We start from the raw sequence: 20,123 nt of genomic DNA on the forward strand, positions 1-20,123 counted from the left end.
AGAAAACATAGGAAATAAGCTATTTGACAATGGTCTTAGCAATATTTTGGGGGGCCAGTCTCCTTAGGCCAGGGCAACAAAAGCTAAAACAAACAAATGGGATTACATCAAACTGAAAAGCTTTTTTTGCACAGTGAAGGAAAGCAACAAAACAAAAAGGCAACCTACTGAATGTGGAAAGATATTTGCAAATCATGTATCTGATAGAGGTTAATATCCAAAATATCTGATAGAGGTTAATATCCAAAATATGTAAAGAACTTACATAATTTAATATCGAACAACCAACCATTACATTAAAACACGGGCAGAAGACTTGAATAGACATTTTCCGAAGAAGACAGACAGATGGCCAACAGGCACATGAGAAGATACTCAGTCTAATCATTGGGGAAAGGCAAATCCAGACTACAATGAGATATCATTTCACATCTGTCAAATTGGTTATTACCAGAAAAATTAAAATTAGCAAGGATATACAGAAAAAGGAACCCTCATACGTTTGGAGGGAATACGTTTGGTACAGCCATCCTGGAAAACAGTATGGAGGTTCCTCAAAAAATTAAAAATAGGAGACCCTGTGTGACTCATTTGGTTAAGTGTCTGACTCTTGATTTTGGCTCAGGTCATGATCTTGGGGTCCTGGAAGTGACCCCCCAACTGGGTTCTATACTCAGCAGGGGGGCTGCTGGAGGATTCTCTCTCCCTTGCCTTCTGCCCCTCCCTCCACTAATGCTCTCTCTCAAGCAAATAAATAAATCTTTTTAAAAAATTAAAAACAGAACTACCATGCAGTATATCAAAATTCTACTTCTGGGTATTGACCTGAAGAAAATAGAAACATCAACTGAAAGAGATGTATGCTCCTATGTTCAGTGTCACATTATTTACAATAGCTAAGATATGGAAGAAACCAAGATGTGGTATATATATGCAATGAAATATTAGCCAAAAAAAAAAAAAGAACAAAATCTTGCCATTTGTAACAACATGTATAGACCTTGGAGGTATTATGCTAAGTGGAATAAATCAGACAGAGAAAGACAAATACCATATGATTTCACTTATACATGGAATCTAAAAAACAAAACAATCCAACAAAAGCAAATGGAGACAAACTCAAAGATACAGGAAACAAACTGCTGGTTACCAGAGTGGGGCGGGGTTGGATGGGACAAAACAGGTAAAAAGGATTAAGAGGTACAAACTTCCAGTTATAAAAGAAATGTCATGGTGATGTAATGTACAGCATAGGAAATAGAGTTAATAATATTGTAATAACATTGTGTGGTGACAGATGGTAACTAGTTTTATTCTGGGGATTATTTCATAGTATATAAAAATACTGAATCACTATGATGTATACCTAAAATTAACAGGATACTGTATGTCAATTATATTTCAATAGAAAAACAAAGATGTGGTATTGGCACAAAGACAGACATATCGACCAATGGAATGGAGTAGATAACCCAGAAATAAACCTTCATATATCTGGTCAAATGACTTCCAACAAAGTATCAAGACTACCCGATGGGGAAAAGACTGTTTCTTCAACAAATCAAACAGGGAAAACTGGATATCCACATACAAAAGAATGAAGCTGGAGTCTTACCTTATACCACATATAAAAAATAATCTAAAATGTACCAAAGATCTAAATATAAGACCTAAAGTTATAAAACTTTTAGAAAAAAACAGAAGGAAAAGCTTCATGACATTGGATTTGGCAATGATTTTTTGGATATGAAACCAAAAAAGTATGGGCAACAAAAGTAAAAATAGATAAACTAGACCACATCGAAATTTAAAATTTTGGTGTATCAAAGGACACCACCATCAGGCAACCTACAGGAGAAAATATTTGCAAATCATGTATCTCCTAAGACTTTAATATCCAGAATATGTTTCTATGGATGTTTCTAACATCCAGAGTATGTTTCTCAATGACAAAAACAAATGTCCTAATTCAAAAATGGACCAGAGACTTCAATAGACATCTCTCCAAAGAAGATATACAAATGGTCAACTAGCACATGAAAGGATGCTCAACATCACTAATTTTTAGAAAAATGCAAATCAGGGGCACCTGGGTGGCTCAGTGGGTTAAAGCCTCTGCCTTCAGTTCAGGTCATGATCCCAGGGTCCTGGGATCAAGCCCCGCACTGGGCTCTCTGCTCAGCAGGGAGCCTGCTTCCCCTTCTCTCTCTGCCTGCCTCTCTGCCTACCTGTGATCTCTGTCTGTCAAATAAATAAACAAAAATCTTAAAAAAAAAAGAAAAATGCAAATCAACCTGCAATGACATATCAGCTCACGCTAATTAGAATGACTACTCTTTAAAAAATAACAAAATAGCAGCAAGTATTGGTGTGAATGTGGAAAAACTGAAAACTTGGTGTACCATCAGTAGATTGTAAGATGGCACATACAACAACTATAGAAAAAACAATATGGCAATTCCTCATAAAATTAACAATAGAATTACCATATGATCTTGCAATTCTGGGTATATATTTAAAGGATTGTATATATATTTATATATATATATATATAGAGAGAGAGAGAGAGAGAGAGAGATTGATTTATATACCCATGTTGCTAGCAGCATTCTTCCCAACAGACAGAAGGTGGAAGCAACACAAATCTCCATCAAGAGATGCATGGGTAAATAAAATGTTGTATATTTTTATACACACACACACACACACACACACACACACACTGGAATATTACTCAACCTTAAAAATATGGAAATTGTGACATGTTACAACATGGATGAACTCTAAGGACATTGCTAAATGAAATCATTCACAAAACAACAACAAAAAACCATGATTCCACTTTATAGAAGGTATCTAGAGAGTCAAACTTATAGAAACAGAAAGCAAAACTGTGGTTGCCAGGGACTGCAGGGGGAGCAGGGAAACAGGGAATTGTTTAATGAGTATAGAGTTTCGGTATGCATGATGAAAAAGTTCTAAAGATTGATTGTGAAACAGTATGAATGTACTTAACACTCCTGAACAACATGTAAACTTAAAAATGATTAAGACAGTAAATTTTATGTATATTTTACCATAACTAAAAAGAACTGTTAAAAAAATGTTAATTATAAAATCTAGGTGGTAGATAAATGGGTGTTCACTGTAAAATTCTTTCAATTTTGTTGTATGTTAGAAAAAAAAATTTCAGACCAATTTCTCTGATAAACAAAAGTCCTAAATATCATATTAGCAAATAAAATATAAAGATATAAAAAGGAAAATTCATCACAACTAGGAGTGGTTCATTCTAAGAATGTAATAATGATTTCATACTAAAAAAAGTAATTCACATTATCAGAACATTTCTGTTCCATGCAAAATGATTTTTAATTTCTCTTTGGATTTCTTTGATCCATTGATTACTGAGAAGTGTGTTATTTCCAAAATATTGGACTTTCCATATATCTGTTATTGATTCTTAACTTTATCCCATTATAATAAGAGAGACTTTTTGTATGATTTTAATCTTTTCAAATTTACTGGGACTCATTTAATAGCAAACAATATGATTTATCTTAGTAAATGTTCTGAGTACCTGTAACGAGAATGTACATTCTGCTGTTTTCAGGTGGAGCATTCTGTAAATGTCAATTAGAACAAGTAGGCTGATAGTGTTATTCATGTCTTCTTACATCCTTTCTGATTCACCACCCTTTTCTATCAATTTTTCCAGAGTGTAAGTGTAGAATTCTTCTAAAATAACTGGATTTGTCGATTTCTCTTTGTCGCCTTTGCTTTGTGTTTTATTAGATGCATAAACATTTAGATTGTGGGGAAAGAAATTTTTTTCAATAGAGCTAGGTCAATTGTTCTCCACTTGAAAGAAATTCTCTTTACCCTACTTCACATTACACTTTTTTTAAGTTTTTTTTTTTTTAGAGGGGTTATAAATCTAAATGAGAAAGGAATAATTACAGAGCTTTCGCAAAACTATCTGGCATAGTGACTAAAGCCACACATAAACCTACCCTATGACAAGTCCATTCCTAGGCTTATGCCCCAAAGAAAAGAATGCATATGTCCACCAAAAACATATATAAGAATGTTGAAAGCATCTTTACTGATGAAAGCCAAACACTACAAACAACTCAACTTACCAAAAGGAGAGAAACAAACAGAAGGATCATCATACAATGCAATAGTACCTAGCAGTAAAAAAGAATGAACTGATACCCACAACATGGATGATTTACAAAAGCATGATGTTGGGCAAAAGAAATCAGACCAAAAAAAAAAAAAAAAAAAGAGGATATTTATTTATACAAAGTTCAACAAGTGGCAAAACTAATTTTTGGTGACAAGTGTATGAATAGTGGTTATTTCTGGGAGTAGGGAAAGGTTATAAGGAAACCTGGTCCTATTTTAATCTGGGTTGTACCTACATGAGTGTATATAAAGGTAAAAATTCATCAAGCTGTACATTAAAGATCTATGAACCTTATTATATGTATATATTATATTTCAAGAAAGAAAAAGGGATTAGTTATTAATAGAGTGAAAAGCAAAGTAACAGAGTAGTGACTGTGTGTGTGTGTGTGTGTGTGTGTATGATAAAGGATTTATATCCAGAATATATGAAGACCAAAAAAAATCAATAAGAAAAAACATACCACTGAATAGAAAAATGCCCAAGAGATCTGAACAGGCATTTCACAAAAAGGGATATCCAAATACCCAATAAATACGAGAAAGGTGCTCAACCTCATCAGTCAGAGGAATTAAAACCACAATGTGAGGCCACTACACATCAACCAGAATGAGAAAAACAAAAAAGAAGAATCATACCAAATGCTGGTAAGACTATGTGAAAACCCTCTCTCATTCATTACTGGACGGAATATAAACTGGTTCACTTATTTTGGAATCACTTTGGAAAACTGACAGTACAGCTAAACATAGGTATATTCCTCTCAAAGCCCAAATAGAGGAGATATCCATAATAAGCAAATATTAACAGAGCATTTTAAAAAGTAATTATTGAAAGATTAAGATTAGGCTATTTTTTATTATCCTTCTTACTAGAGCTATGAAATTTAAAAAAAAAAAACAACGAATTATTTTAAGTGCAGCGTATCACAGTAAATAGTGGTGGCCTAAAAAAACCAATTCATCACTTCTAACATCTTAATAAATAACTGAGGCCAGAAGGTTGAAATGAACAATATTTTATAAATAATCTCTTTTCATAATTACCAACAGACCTCAATGCTGTAAGCCCTGCAGGGACAAAGTAGAGAAAAGCCTGGCCAAATGCCAACAGCTTCACCTTTTTGCTGAGATTCATGTTCTCCATCTTAGCCTTCAGCAGCTTCATCTTATTCATAGTTATTGAATTTTCAATTATCTGTTGTCCAGAAGGAGAAGGCTCAATTTCTTCATCTTCATCCGTATACAAATTATACACAGAACCACCACTGCAAAGAAAGTAGTAATTACTACTGAGATGTTTCTGATACCTGCTCAACGACTAAAAATATTTATGTGCAGATGTTGCTAATGATAAAAGAATAAATCTTGCCAATGTAAATTCAAGGCAAACGTATTTCAAAAAATATATTTCTTAGAAGAAAAAAATAAATATGGATCAATAGCATGACCTAGCATTACTGACAATCTAGCACAGCTAAGCTTTTCTGAAGTCAGTGCACCACTAGTGAAGATATCTTATGCCACCTACTATCTCAGTCTCACAGAAGCAAAATCCATCTTCACAAAAATGCCCTGATTTCATCTTATCAGCCATGGCTGATAATTGTGAAACCTAGACCTAGGCTGATCAGAATTCCATTTAACCATAATGAAAAAGAAATTGACGCAGAAGCCAGATTTTCATTCATCCTGAGAGGATTTTCACTAAAAGAGAACTCACACAGGTATCATCAGAACATTATCTGTTCTTAAGAAACAAAGAAAAAATAAAAATAACAAGATTTTTTTTCAGTGTTTGGAAGCATAACCCCCTAGAACAGCATGTATTTTAAAATGAAAAAGAAACCCCAGTCATGACACAAATTATTATACATGTAAAACATCTGAATTCCTGATCAGTCACCATGACATTTATTGATACCTTAACAGAATTCTTTGGAGCACCTTGTCTTTGACTGCATAATATAATGGCATTTATCACACGATCCTCATATTTAGATTTATACATCTATCTTCCTTCTCACTCCCCCATATGTAAGCAAAGTGAAAACAGATATTGGGCCTTACTCATCTTCTTGGTCTCAGCGCCTGGCACAGGGCTTGGTACATAGCCAATTAATGTTTCTTGAACTGAATATAAACATGAATGAAGTTTCACTCAGCCTTTTCAGTAATAGTAAAAGGTAAAAGGTTTGGGAAAAACAGAAGTTCAGCACATTTGTAGAATGACAAAGATTTTACATAGAGCAGACTAAGAATAAGTATGGGACACCATGTCTGATTAACTTACAGAAGAACTAAAGTATGTATCTCTGCTAAAGTATGAGGGTTAACAAAATTTCCTGTTTTATATGGTTGTAGGAAATGGAAACAATTTAGGGTAACCTTAAATAATAAGGGTGAATTACATAACACTTCTGAAGCACATACTACCACCACATAAAGGCAATGTGTGGACAGCCCCATTCTTAAAACTTTACATGGTGAAATGATGACATTTTGAAATCACAGATTAACTACCTGCATAGCAGGTATGGGCATCAGAAGGAGTGATAGCAGGAACATGTCTCCATAATCAATTTAGTCCCTAGTGTTCGACTTGTGACCATCTCCACTTCTACCTACTGTAGATGCCTACCACAGTATGGAAATTGACACAATGGGAACAACACTAATATTGTCATCACTTACCGAATGCTACTCTGCCAGATTCGTTTTACATGCTATTTCTAATTCTCACAAGAACTATATAGGTGATATTCATTTTATAAATGAAGAAACTACAAATGAGAGAGGTTTTACTAAGCCTGTAAATGGTGGACTTAAGATTCACATCCCTGCTTCCAAAGCCTATTGTTTGTACTAATTCCTGCCACTCCCTCAGGCACTGAACAACAGATTTTACTGCCTCACGCCTATGAACCCAAGTAAGTGCCAGAACTTAAGAGTATGTGGGGGCAATTGTCTTGAAGTTAACTATACCTGAAAAGGAGGGATGAGTGATTTCTGCCAGTTCACCCTTGGAGTTGGAAGGAATGACTCCAGTATATTCTACCCTTGGTCACTTTGCAGTATTTTAAGTACTTCTCTCATACATCCTATGGTTATTTTAACTTAAAATACCCACACTGAATACTGAAAGAGATTTCTGATTCAACTTTCCTGTCATAAAAAATTGGTCCTTTAAAGTTTTCCCATGGAAAACAGTGGGTCTGTGTGCATGGGCTTGCATGCACACGTGTATGTATGTATATACGTATATTTGTAAAAGTACAATCATGACAACTATTTCAATGGATGCATTTTGAAGGGTAAAAACACACTTCTAGATTCACTTAATGTTTTCAAAGAACCACATTACCGTGTTTTCTCTCACAAAACAGATTTAGGAGATCAGTTAAAAACCAATCAATTTTTTTCAGAATGGAAAAATGTAACTAGAGTAGGATAACATAGTAATTTATAAACTTAATCCATAAATATCTTTTTTGTATTTAAATGTTCTAAATATTTTCTTAAGTTTCTAGATATTTCTTGAATGCTATATTTAACTTTTTCTAAATCTTTTAATCTAATAATGTGATTAAAGACAAAAGATGGGCAAATGAATATTTATTCCAACATGAATATTGTTCATCCAGAAGCCACATACTCACGTGACTGTCACAGACAAGTTACCATTTAATTAAAACTGTCTTGCATTGCCTCCTTTAATTTCTTCCCACTTAACAAAGCAATAAGGTGGCATGATTAACTATAAAGATTCAAGATTAAAAAATGACTGATACTAGATTTTGTATTAGAATGAGCTTAATTAGCACCCAGTCTTCCTGTTTCCTCCCTAGAGCAGGAGGTGGTAAACTATGGCCACAGGCCAAGTTCATTCTACCACTTATTTTTGTGTGGTCCACAAGAATGGTTTTGACACTTTTAAATAGTTGAAAAAAATCAAAATAATAATATTATATAATGTTAAATTATATCAAATTCACATTTGTGTGCATAAATAAAAAGTTTAATGGAAACATTGCCACACTCACTTGATGACATATTGCAGATGGCTGCTTTTAGATTACAAAGGTAGAGATCAGTAGCCACATTAGAATTTTATGTGGCTGTCTCACTGCTTTGCACAGTGGCTTGGCACACTACAAAGCACAGTGGCACAATCATAATTCAACAGCATTTTGAGTGCCATGTGTATCACCATACCATGACACTAACACACACACCCAACATGTCAACAAGAAGAGAGGCCTTTGAATGCTGCAGACAAAAAACAAAAACAAGATGAATGCCACAGTTTTAAGGCACAATAGAGAGTGGACTATTTTATTGTCAATTACATGGCAAAGCTTTATGTTTATTATGCAATGACACTATAGCTACGCTAAAGAAAAACAACTTATTTGGACATTACCAGAATGAGAATTCATCACACTATTCCCAAGTTGCAGGGAAGTGTCAGAAAAATTGCAAAAATTTAAAATGGAATATCTCATCAAAGTAGAATTTCTTCGCAAAAAGAAAAAATAAAAATGAGACTGCAACCAAAATAAGCTTCCAAATGGCTAACTTACTTAAGGCTAGCAAGAAAACCTGTTCACCAACAGGAATTAATTAAACTATGCTTGAACACAGCAACTGAAGAACTATGTCCAGAGAAAATAAACTTGTTTAAATAAAGAACCACCCCATTGGCAAGAACAATTTCTTAAAGAACTGATAACAGTGGAAGCAACAACAGTCAACTAAACAAGGCAATGATTTGGAGTTCTGTTCCTTGGCTTTTGATGAGTCAACATAAGTTACTGATACTGTTCAGTTGTTTTTATCAGGGCATCAATACCAACTTTGAAGTTACGGAAGAACAAAGGCCCGATGAATAGTCTGCATAAAACAACTAGAGGTAAGAAGATTTTCAAGGGTTGCTAAAACACGAATTCAGTACAACTTGAAGTGAAATCTCCTACAAGTGATGGAGTAAAAATATGTGTGGAGAGTAAAAAAACAAGCTGGACAAATTTACAATGCTAATGAAAGCCTAAAATATTAAAAGGCTATGGTTACTCACTGATCATGCATTAGTAGGTATTGGGGGGTAAATATTTGAATCTATTATGTATTCTTGAACAAGTAGTGCCAACAGTAAACTTTTTTGGTTCATGGACTTAGCCATCTATTCAATGTCTTGACTGTCGTAGTTTTATGATGATTCTTTAAAGCTCAGGGCTAACATCGAATTTTTCTGACCAACAAGAATCATCTTCACCTAAATGCTTCTGAAAATTAGTTTTTGCTGTGGACTTAATGTTTCTTACTGAATTCCAACTGAAATAAAAACCAAAACAGCGCTCCTATAAGAAACTTACACTGCAGTGTCATTCTGATGACACCAATATTACTTTGAATCACATGTAATAGCATGCTTGCAAAAGTTAAAAAACAAAAGCAAGAACATTCCCACACAAATTTACAGGGAGCAAGCTTTGTAAATTCCCAGCAGTGATTTCACACCTCATTGCAAGTTAAAGGAAATTTCCATATTTCAAAATCTATGTAAATGCGCAACTGAGCTCCACCTATCTTGAAGTGATTCATATGCAATGTAATGCCATGCTAAAGGCAAACAGCAAGAGGACACTGTATTGGAATTCTATAAATGCCTTCCAAGCAATGAATATGTTCAATTAAAATCATAAACTTATGGACTGGTATCAGTACTTGGCAACGTCGGTGTGAAAAAAATTTTTCAAAGGTAAAATACATAAAATCTCATTACAGATCCATATTAACAGATGAATTTTTGCAACTGATTTTGCAAGTCTAATGGGCAACACTAGCCTGCAACCTCAATTAAGTAAAATATTACCCCCCCCCAAAAGCATTCAATTCTCCTCTTTCATGGCTCCAAATCATACACACACACAGGTACTCAATTATCAATTTTTAAAAATTAAAAAAAAAAAATTTTTTTTTAAGAGAGAGTGCGTGTGAGGGAGGGGCAGAGGGTGAGGAAGAGAGAGAATCTTAAGCAAGCTCCATGCCCAGGCTGAATCTCAAAATCCTGAGATCATGACCTGAGCCCAAATCAAGAGTTGGGCACTTAACCAACTGAGCCACCCAGGTGCCCCTCAATTATTATTATTATATTTTGAATTTTGTCAGTAAAAATTATGTGGAAATTCTTCTCTGTCGTTATGTAAGTACTGACACAGTACCCTTGATTTTATCTCTAGGCCTGAAAATCCTAAAATAGTTACTATTTGGCCCTTTACAAAAAAATTTTGCTGCCTCCCTACTACAGAGTAAGAAAGCCTCTCCTACAATAGTCAAGATAAATGTCATTCAAAGTATGGCCAGAAAAAAAAGTTTTCTACTCTCCTTTCTCACCCACCCTTATCCCTTGTCCAATTCTGGTAGGTGAAAAGAACGGAAGAGAAAAGTTTAAAAAAAATACCTGGGGAGGAAAACTGTAATTTCAATTGAAATCCTCGGCAACATCTGGGCTATGTCTTAAACACAAACAGAAGCTGGTTAAGGAGAAACTGAGGTAAAAGGAGAAAATGACATTTCGAGCAAAAGGTAATGGCATAAAGTCAATCGGAGAAAGACAACTATCATATGATCTCTTTGATATGAGGAAGTGGAGATGCAATGTGGGGGGGTTGGGGGGAGGTAGGAAAAGAAAAAATGAAAAGATGGGATTGGGAGGGAGACAAACCATAAAAGACTCAATCTCAAAAAACAGACTGAGGGTTGCTGGGGGGAGGGGGGGATGGGAGAGGGTAGTGGGGATATGGACATTGGCAAGGGTATGTGCTATGATGAGTGCTGTGAAATGTGTAAATCTGGCGATTCACAGACCTGTACCCCTGGGGATAAAAATACATTATATGTTTATTAAAATAAATAAATAAATAAATAGATAATGGCATAATGAAGGGGAGCTGAAAAATGGATGATGACAGGTTGTAAAGGGCCTTACAGGCAAAACTAAGGAGCTTGGATTTTCTCCTTTGGAAAAGGGAACCAGAAGAGGATGTTCGAAGGAAGGAAATCAAAACAGCAGTGAGCTAGCACGTAGGGAGACTGGCATGAAAAAATTCTATTTGTGGTCCAAGTAGGAGGCACTGGATTTAGGCTGTAGCCCTCATCATCCCTCTTCTCTACTTCTGGCCTACATGGTTGTGGTTACTATGTGGTTACTACTATACTTTGTAGTAACCAGATCCTAATAAGTTAGTCAGCAGTCAATACCCATTTGTCACAGTCAGCTCTCAAAGAATGAGTCTAATCTTTCTTCCACATAACTTGGGAATATAATATATAAGGAATATATAATATATAAGGAATCCCCATTATTCTCAATCCCTGGTGCTCATATCCTGTATACTCCCCTACACTTGAGTGAAAAATGACCTAGGACTTGTTTGCAGTCAACACAATATGGCAAAAGTGATTTTTCAGATGTAATTTAGGTCCCAAATCTGTTGATTTGAGTTAATCAAAAGGGAGCTGAGGGCAGCCTCTAGGCAAAAGCCAGGAAAAAACCCAGGGCCCTCAGTCATACAACTGCCAGGAAATGAATTACGCCAACAACATCATTAAGCTTGAAGTAGATTCCACCAAGCCTCCATATAAGAGTGCATCTTTGCCAACACCTTGACTGTAACTTTGGGAGACCCAGGGCAGAGCACCCAACTAACCTGTGACTAGACTCCTGAGCCACAGAAACTGTTCTCTAGACTACAAGTTCTTTTTTCTATAATTTTTTCCACTAGCTTTATATACTGTGGGATTGAATTTAGGCACTTGTATCACCAAAGGATCCCTAAATAGCCAAAGCAATCTTGAGAAAGAAGAACAAAGCTGGAGGTATCACAGTCTCAGATTTCAAGATATACTACAAAGCTATAATAATCAAAACAGTATGGTAAGTGACACAGAAATAGACACATAGATCAATGGAATAGAACAGAGAGCCCAAAAATACACCCATGCTTATAGAGTCAAGTAATCTGCAACAAAGAAGGCAAAAATATATCGTGGGGGAAAAGACAGTCTCTTCAATAAGTAATGCTAGGAAAACTGGACAACTACAAGAAAGGAAGAAAGAAAGAAAGAGAGAGAAACTAGATACTTTCTTACAGTCTACACCAAAATAAACTCAAAATGAGTTAAAGACCTAAATGTGAGACCTGGAACCATAAAATTCCTAGAAGAAAACATAGGCAGTAATTTTTTTGGCATCACCCTTAGCAAAATTTTTCTAAATATGTCTCCTCTGGCAAGGGAAACAAAAGCAAAAATAAACTATTGGAACTATACTAAAATAAAAAGCTTTTGTACAGCAAAGGAAACCTTCAACAAAACAAAAAGGCAATCTACTGAATGTGAGGAGGTATCTGCAAATGATATAACCAATGAGGGGTTAGTATCCAAAAATATATAAAGAACTTATACCATCCAACACCAAAAAACCCCACAATTACTCTGATTAAATTGAGTTATCTATAATACTTTTCCTTCCTTGGTCTGCTTGGAAAACTCCTATTCCCTTTTTAAGTTCCCTTCTTCTCAGAGTGTGTCCTTAACTCCCCACCTTTCAGGCAAAATGAAGGCCTTCTTATCCAGTTTTCCAGAGATGTTGATATCTTTTTATAATAATTGGTTAAGAATATATTATAGATACTAGTTACAGCAGACTGCACGCTCCACAAAGGGAGGGACAGTCATCTTTGTAAGCCAGTACTAGTGTACAGACTGGCTAAAAAGTTCATTAAGTGTTTAGAGGCTTAAAGTGAAAGGCAATAAAGAATCAAAGTAAGACAGAGTACACAGAAACTTACAGATGACCTTTTCTTATTTCCTAATTGTTCTATTGCCTAGTTAAGTACCTTTAAAGTTTAGAATCTAAAGCTAAGTATGTTGGAGTTTTAAATCAATTTAACTCCTCTTCCTTTCACAGAGCAGGAAAACAAGACCAGAGAAGTAGAGATTTATCTGCCTCTAAGCAGCAGAGTTACTAAATTTTGAATAAAAAAAAAAAAACCAGCAACTCTAGGTTCAACCCTATTATGTCAAGGCTGTACAATAACACACTATTATACCAAGACTCTGTAATCAAGTCAGCATCTTACAGTTTCATAACTCTTATTAAGAAATAAGTCTTAATAAATATATAGTTTTGGGGCACCTGGGTGGCTCAGTGGGTTAAGCCTCTGCCTTTGGCTCAGGTCATGATCTCAGGGTCCTGGGATCAAGCCCTGCATTGGGCTCTCTGTTCAGCTGGGAGCCTGCTTTCCCCTCTCTCTCTGCCTGCCTGTCTACTTGTGATCTCTCTCTCTGTGTCAAATAAATAAATAAAATCTTAATATATATATAGTTTAATAAATAATATACTAATAAATGTATTAATTATTTTTATTATTAATAAATATACTTCAATATAAGTAAATAAGTATAAAAATCCTACTCCATAAAGAAATTTCAGTTTTATAAATTACTCTCCAAATATCAATCATATGAAGGACAACTTCAGAATTAAACAGTTGGGCCAGGGAGTGGGGAGAATGCATGAAATTTAGTTAGTCTTATGAATATAAGATTATTCTGATAACACAAAATAAACATTAAGATTTATGGAGTATATCATACAGTGTTCTCTTTTTCAAATTGAGACATGCAAATGAAAACCTATTTACCTTAAAGATTCAGATAATGGTGTTAAAGTGCCATCTCCCCTATCTACTACACGAAAGAAATTCAATTGATCTCCTTCTCGGTATACCAAAAATGTAACTTGTTTGTTGCAGGAGGTCTTTTCCCAGACCTCATCTCGACTGGAATCCATGTACTCAGCCATCTCCCTAAGTGGATCTTCCATAGGAACTACAAATGGAAAAATTGATAAACAAGCCTTGAATTTATATCAGGTTTTATGCATGTTGGTACAGTAACAGGATATAATGTGCTGAATTAGAACAACATATACATGATAGTCTTTAAAGAAGTTTCTGGTCTTTTTTTTTTTTTTGCAATGGTTTATTTTTTTTTAATTTTTATTTATTTTTTAAATTTCTTTTCAGTGTTCCAGAATTCATTGTTTATGCACCACACCCAGTGCTCCATGCAATACGTGCCCCCCAAAATACCCACCACCAGGCTCACCCAACCTCCCAGCCCCTGCCCCTCCAAAACCCTCAGATTGTTTTTCAGAGTCCACAGTCTCTCATGGTTCGTCTTCCCCTCCAATTCCCCCCACTTCTTTCTCCTCTCCATCTCCCCATGTCCGCCGAGTTATTTCTTGTGCTCCACAAATAAGCGAAACCATATGATAAGTGACTCTCTCTGCTTGACTTATTTCACTCAGCATAATCTCTTCTTATAGTTAATACAGTACTCCCTATGTTGTACTAACATGAAAGAAATGAAACGCATTATTATGTTATTACATACAAAGACAGGGCTTAACTAAATACATTAGTATTTTCCTGTGCCACTAGAGTCTGTATAGTTGCAGATTCTATGACATAATCACTTAAGACTATTTTCACTTCACATGTCTACTTCCTATATTTTCCAATATTGTTACATCAATAATTTAAAAGCAATATAAATTTCACTTACTTAAGATAAAAAAAAAGACACATACACATAACTGGGAAACATTATGTCAGAAATTAGAAGCAAATGAATCTCCTTTTTTCTTTCTGGTTTTAGATTCTTCTTTAATTTTGGTTTTATATTCTTCTTAGAGCTGTTTCTTGACATGAAGTTAGGTAATTAAAAGTATACAACAATTTAGAATACAAGGGGGCCCGTGAGTGTACTGAAACGGCCATGTGTGTAATGGGCAGTACGTTGTTTCTTGAAAGCATCCTCCCAGGTCTCCAACTGTCCTGGAATGTACCCATGTGTCTAGTCAGAGCACAAGAACTGGGGCAAAGTCCTGCACTACTATAGGCTCTTCTGGCCTGGAGTCATCCTCTGGTTTGATAGTACAGGCATCATTACAACCTGCTCATGTCCACAGTAGCCACAGATTCTGCTCCTGTGGGCGGAAGGGCCTCAAAAGATTGCTGGCTCATAGGTTTAATGTTCTAAAAGACTCTGACCCCAGACTTAAGTAATGATTACAGGAAAAAAGTTGACTCCCAAAAACTCTCATGTCAAGCTGCAGAAACATTTGTTCTTTCCTAAAAGACGCAACAATTTCTCAAATTCCCTAACTTTGACACAAGTAGCTTATTTATTAACAGAATCACAGTACTGTGCTAACCTTTTAAAAACTTACAGCAATAAGAAATACTAAACTGGGAAAGTAACAAGGTAGAAACATTAAAGATGTCCCCAAATCCTAATCCAATACCACCATCACTAAAAGAGAAAAACTAGAAATATTATAAGATTTAGCTTATTCTGTAAAAATATTTGGATGTTTTGACCAACTCTTTCATAGGCACAAAATGTGCAAATATTAAAAGACATGTTTAAAATAAGTTCTTGCCATTTTTTAGTTAATGCTACACGTTCCACATTACCTTAAAAAGAAATAAAATCTATGTTGCTGCCACTACTAAAGCCGTGCGAAGGCTTTACCTAAATCAACATGGTGTGTCTTATACAAGGAGGCTCTGGGATTGAGTACGTGCACCACCTATGTGGTATATGCACACACCTTTTCATAACAGAAAAACCACTCTGATTTCATCAGGTATAACACACTGTATATATACTGTAAGATAAAATTTAGTTTTAGAAAGGATTTTCTATGCTGTTTGATATTTTAAAAACTAAGTATTATTGAACTCATGGTATGTTCTTTTTTTTTTTAATTTTTTATTTCTTTTCAGCGTAACAGTATTCATTGTTTTTGCATCACACCCAGTGCTCCATGCAATCCATACCCTCCCTAATACCCACCACCTGGTTCCCCCAACCTCCCACCCCCTGCCCCTTCAAAACCCTCAGGTTGTTTTTCAGAGTCCATAGTCTCTCATGGTTCACCTCCCCTTCCAATTTCCCTCAACTCCCTTCTCCTCTCCATCTACCCTTGTCCTCCATATTATTTGTTATGCTCCACAAATAAGTGAAACCATATGATACTTGACTCTCTCTGCTTGACTTATTTCACTCAGCATAATCTCTTCCAGTCCCGTCCATGTTGTTACAAAAGTTGGGTATTCGTCCTTTCTGATGGAGGCATAATACTCCATAGTGTATATGGACCACATCTTCCTTATCCATTCATCCGTTGAAGGGCATCTTGGTTCTTTCCACAGTTTGGCGACCGTGGCCATTGCTGCTATAAACATTGGGGTACAGATGGCCCTTCTTTTCACTACATCTGTATCTTTGGGGTAAATAGCCAGTAGTGCAATTGCAGAGTCAAATGCAAGTTGGTGCAGCCACTTTGGAGAACAGTGTGGAGATTCCTCAAGAAATTAAAAATAGAGCTTCTCATGGTATTTTTTAAACCATAACTTTCAAGTAAGACTAAATAGCCAAAAGGGGCGCCTGGGTGGCTCAGTCATTAAGCATCTGCCTTCAGGTCAGGTCATGATCCCAGGGTCCTGGGATTGAGTCCCGCATTGGGCTTCCTGCTCAGCAGGAAGCCTGCTGCTTTCTCTCCCACTCCCCCCTGCTTGTGTTCCCTCTCTCGCTGTCTCTCTCTCTGTCAAATAAATAAACAAAATCTTGGGGAAAAAAAAGACTAAATAGCCAAATAGTATGGTTTCTCAAATACAACGTGGAAAAGTTATAGATCTTCACAAAGTTTTCAATGATACATGGAGACAACAGCAAGCTTTTAAAGAAGCTGATTCAATAAAGGCAAAATTATTAAATATATTACTTAAAATATTAAAAAACACAAGTTCTCCTTGCTGATTTTTTCAATTTACAAAGCATAGAAACCTGGAGAAAAAAAAGTATTACAAAGCATCAGTTGCCCCAGGATAGCGATGCCTTTCATTTTCATTTCTCAAAAAAGTAAAAAACAAAACACAAAAAACTCCCACACGTATATCTTTAACTCAAAATCTATAGCACTTACACTTCTCATAAACATAAAATAATTCTGGCCCTAGTAAGAAAAGTAGATGTTCTGATAAAACACCCTGCTTTGAAGACAATACTATACACAAATAACCAACTCTCAAAGTTTTATAACAATGGAATTCACATGTCATTAAACACTGTATAATTCTATCTTATCACAATGGCTCCATAAATAATTTAGGTTTCTTGGGATGCCTGCATGGCTCAGTCGGTTAAGTGCCTGCTCACGTCATGATCCCAGGGTCCAGGGATCAAGTCCCACATTGGGCTCCTTGCTCGGTGGAGACCTGCTTCTCCCTCTCCCTTAGCCTGCCGCTACCCCTACTTGTGTGCACACTCTCTCTCTCTCTCTGACAAATAAATAAAATCTTAAACACTTGAGAGTTCTTAAACTACCCTGAGACTTGATACTATAAACATCATCTTATGTCACATAGGACAATTTTTAAGTCCAATTTATATAATTGCTGATATTAGGAACTAACTCTTAACACTACTACATTTGGTTTTTTCTAACCTATCCAAACAGTTCAACAACTAAAGTAACATATCTCACAAAATCCTCCTGAAGTAGTTAGGAAAAAAATGGTAAGTCCCATTTCCTACCTAAAATTACAAAACACAGAGATAAAATTTGACTTGTGGAAGAAATAAAGCAGCAGCGTAATCAATACTTAAAATATGACACCCTTCCCCAAATGAGGCCCACAGAGCAAGACTTCTCTGAGCAGTCTAAGGGTCCCTCTTCTTTGTGGGGATTCATGTGAATCAGGAACCGAAGTAAACACTCCCAGTTTTTCCAGTGCTTAGAGCTCTCTTGTTAATCAAGTCTCTGCTCACATCATCTCTTCCAAGGCCCTTCCACAATCATCCTGCTAGTATCCTACTTTCACAGACACTGTCACACTCCCTTATTTCCTCCATAGCACCTGCAACTGCCTGATATGACATCGAATCTTTACATCTTTATTGTGGGCACTGTCAGTAAACAGAAACTTCTTCTTCCACAGAACACTGCATTGAACATCTAGTAGATACATAAAATATATTTGTTAAATGAATGAAAGACCTCCAGGGACTGCCCACCTTCTCTTTTTTTTCCCTATTTATAGGGCTGTAATTTTAATATGGAACATATGGTGAGGACTTTTTTTTTCCATGTTCCTTTTCTTTTTTTTAAATAGATGTACATTTTTAAAACTTAAATTCAATTAATTAACAAATAATGTATTATTAGTTTCAGAGGTAGAGGTCAGTGATTCATCAGTCTTATATAATACACTAGTCTTATATAACATACTGTGCTCATTACATTACATGCCCTCCTTAATGTCCACCACCCACATTCTGAAAAAGGATTCAACAGGGCTGCAATAATATCTATAAACCCAAATGCATCACAAACCAGGCTAACAGGCAACTTTAGAATTGGCTAATAGGCAACTTTAGAATTTTCTGTAACAATCATTACATCCAGAATTAAAGACTCAGTGGGTACAAAAAAAAAAAGGCAACAAATTGGTATGAACTTAAACACAATGATAACAACATATTCACATAATACTATTCATTTCCTTTCCCTCTACTGGTGAGGTTTATTTTTAAATATCCCTGGATTGAATCAGGAATCAGGAAATTTTTCTGAAACCTGAGGTTCTTCTGCACATATACGTTTTACAGAACAACGCTTAGAAAAACAAATGCTGTTCTAAGACCTAATAGCAGAAAGAGAACCTGATTAAAACTTGAGACTATAAAAATACCAACTGGCTTGAAAATTATTATTGTCAAATTGCTTTAATGTACATGATTTTAACTAATACTTACCTCTTCTAGTATTTATAGGTCCACCACGCATAGCCAATACCAGCTTCAAGGTACAACCTTCTGATATGCTGTTAACAGAAAAACAAACCATCATTATCAAAGCGCATTCAGTGTTAGACATAGACATAATTAAGTACTAGTTTATCAGGCATCATACCCACCCTCTATAATATAAAAAAGATACAGCAATATGCATAAATATAAAATGTTAACTTAATAACTTGTATAAGTAATGAAAAAGTATGTTCTCATAAGCTAAATATGACATGACACCTCAGTTTAGCAACTTCATTTCACATGTAAAGAAAAAGAGGCCCTAAGAAGAAGTTTTCCAAGACCCAAAGTGTTAGAAAACAGATCTATTTAATAAAAGAGAAAATATAAAAATAGCAAATCTACAATATCTACAAGCGCTCCCAAATCCCAGTGCTCTTCCAGATACTTCACATCGCCTCTGACCCTTCTGTTCTTAAGAAAAGAGTGAAGAAAACCATGGAAAGAACATAGATGTGCATCAACAGATAAATGGATAAAGAAGATGTGGTATATATATATACAATGGAATTCTACGCAGCCATCAAAAGAAATGAAATCTTGCCATTTGCAACGACGCTGATGGAACTAGAGGGTATTAGACTGAGTGAAATCAATCAGAGAAAGACAATTATCATATGACCTCTGTGATATGAGGAATTTGAGAGGCAGGGCAGGGGGCTGTGGGGGGTAGGGAAGGAAAAAATGAAACAAGATGGGATCAGGAGGAATACAAACCAAGAGAGACTCTAAATCTCACAAAACAAACTGAGGGTTGCTGGGGGATGGCGGGGGGTAGGGATAGGGTGGTAGGGTTATGGACACTGAGGAGGGTATGGGCTATGGTGAGTGCTGTGAAATGTGTAAGCCTGATGATTTGCAGACCTATACCCCGGGGCAAATAATACATTACATGTTAATAAAAAATAATTTAATAAAGGAAGAAAGAGTGAAGAAGTGTATGAGAGAAGGGAGAAAGAAAGACAAAAGTCAAATAATATATC

General features: G+C 35.6%; 1 protein-coding gene across 2 annotated transcripts in view; it reads right to left on the bottom strand.

Annotated features, from left to right (window-relative positions):
* Nucleotides 1–20,123, bottom strand: part of ZFAND4 (zinc finger AN1-type containing 4) — an 86,892-nt gene that overhangs the window by 17,192 nt on the left and 49,577 nt on the right. The window contains exons 4-6 of one of the 2 annotated variants that reach the window (XM_080823529.1): nucleotides 19,087–19,154; nucleotides 13,902–14,088; nucleotides 5,249–5,459 (exon numbers count right to left, since the gene is read on the bottom strand). In XM_080823529.1, the coding sequence (XP_080679655.1) occupies nucleotides 5,249–5,459; nucleotides 13,902–14,088; nucleotides 19,087–19,154 (466 nt within the window). Of the gene's footprint in view, nucleotides 1–5,248; nucleotides 5,460–13,901; nucleotides 14,089–19,086; nucleotides 19,155–20,123 lie in introns of those variants that run through there. The other variant, XM_080823528.1, reaches the window with a different exon arrangement.

This window comes from Martes martes, assembly GCF_963455335.1.
Source record: "Martes martes genome assembly, chromosome: 14".
Taxonomy (NCBI): domain Eukaryota; kingdom Metazoa; phylum Chordata; class Mammalia; order Carnivora; family Mustelidae; genus Martes; species Martes martes.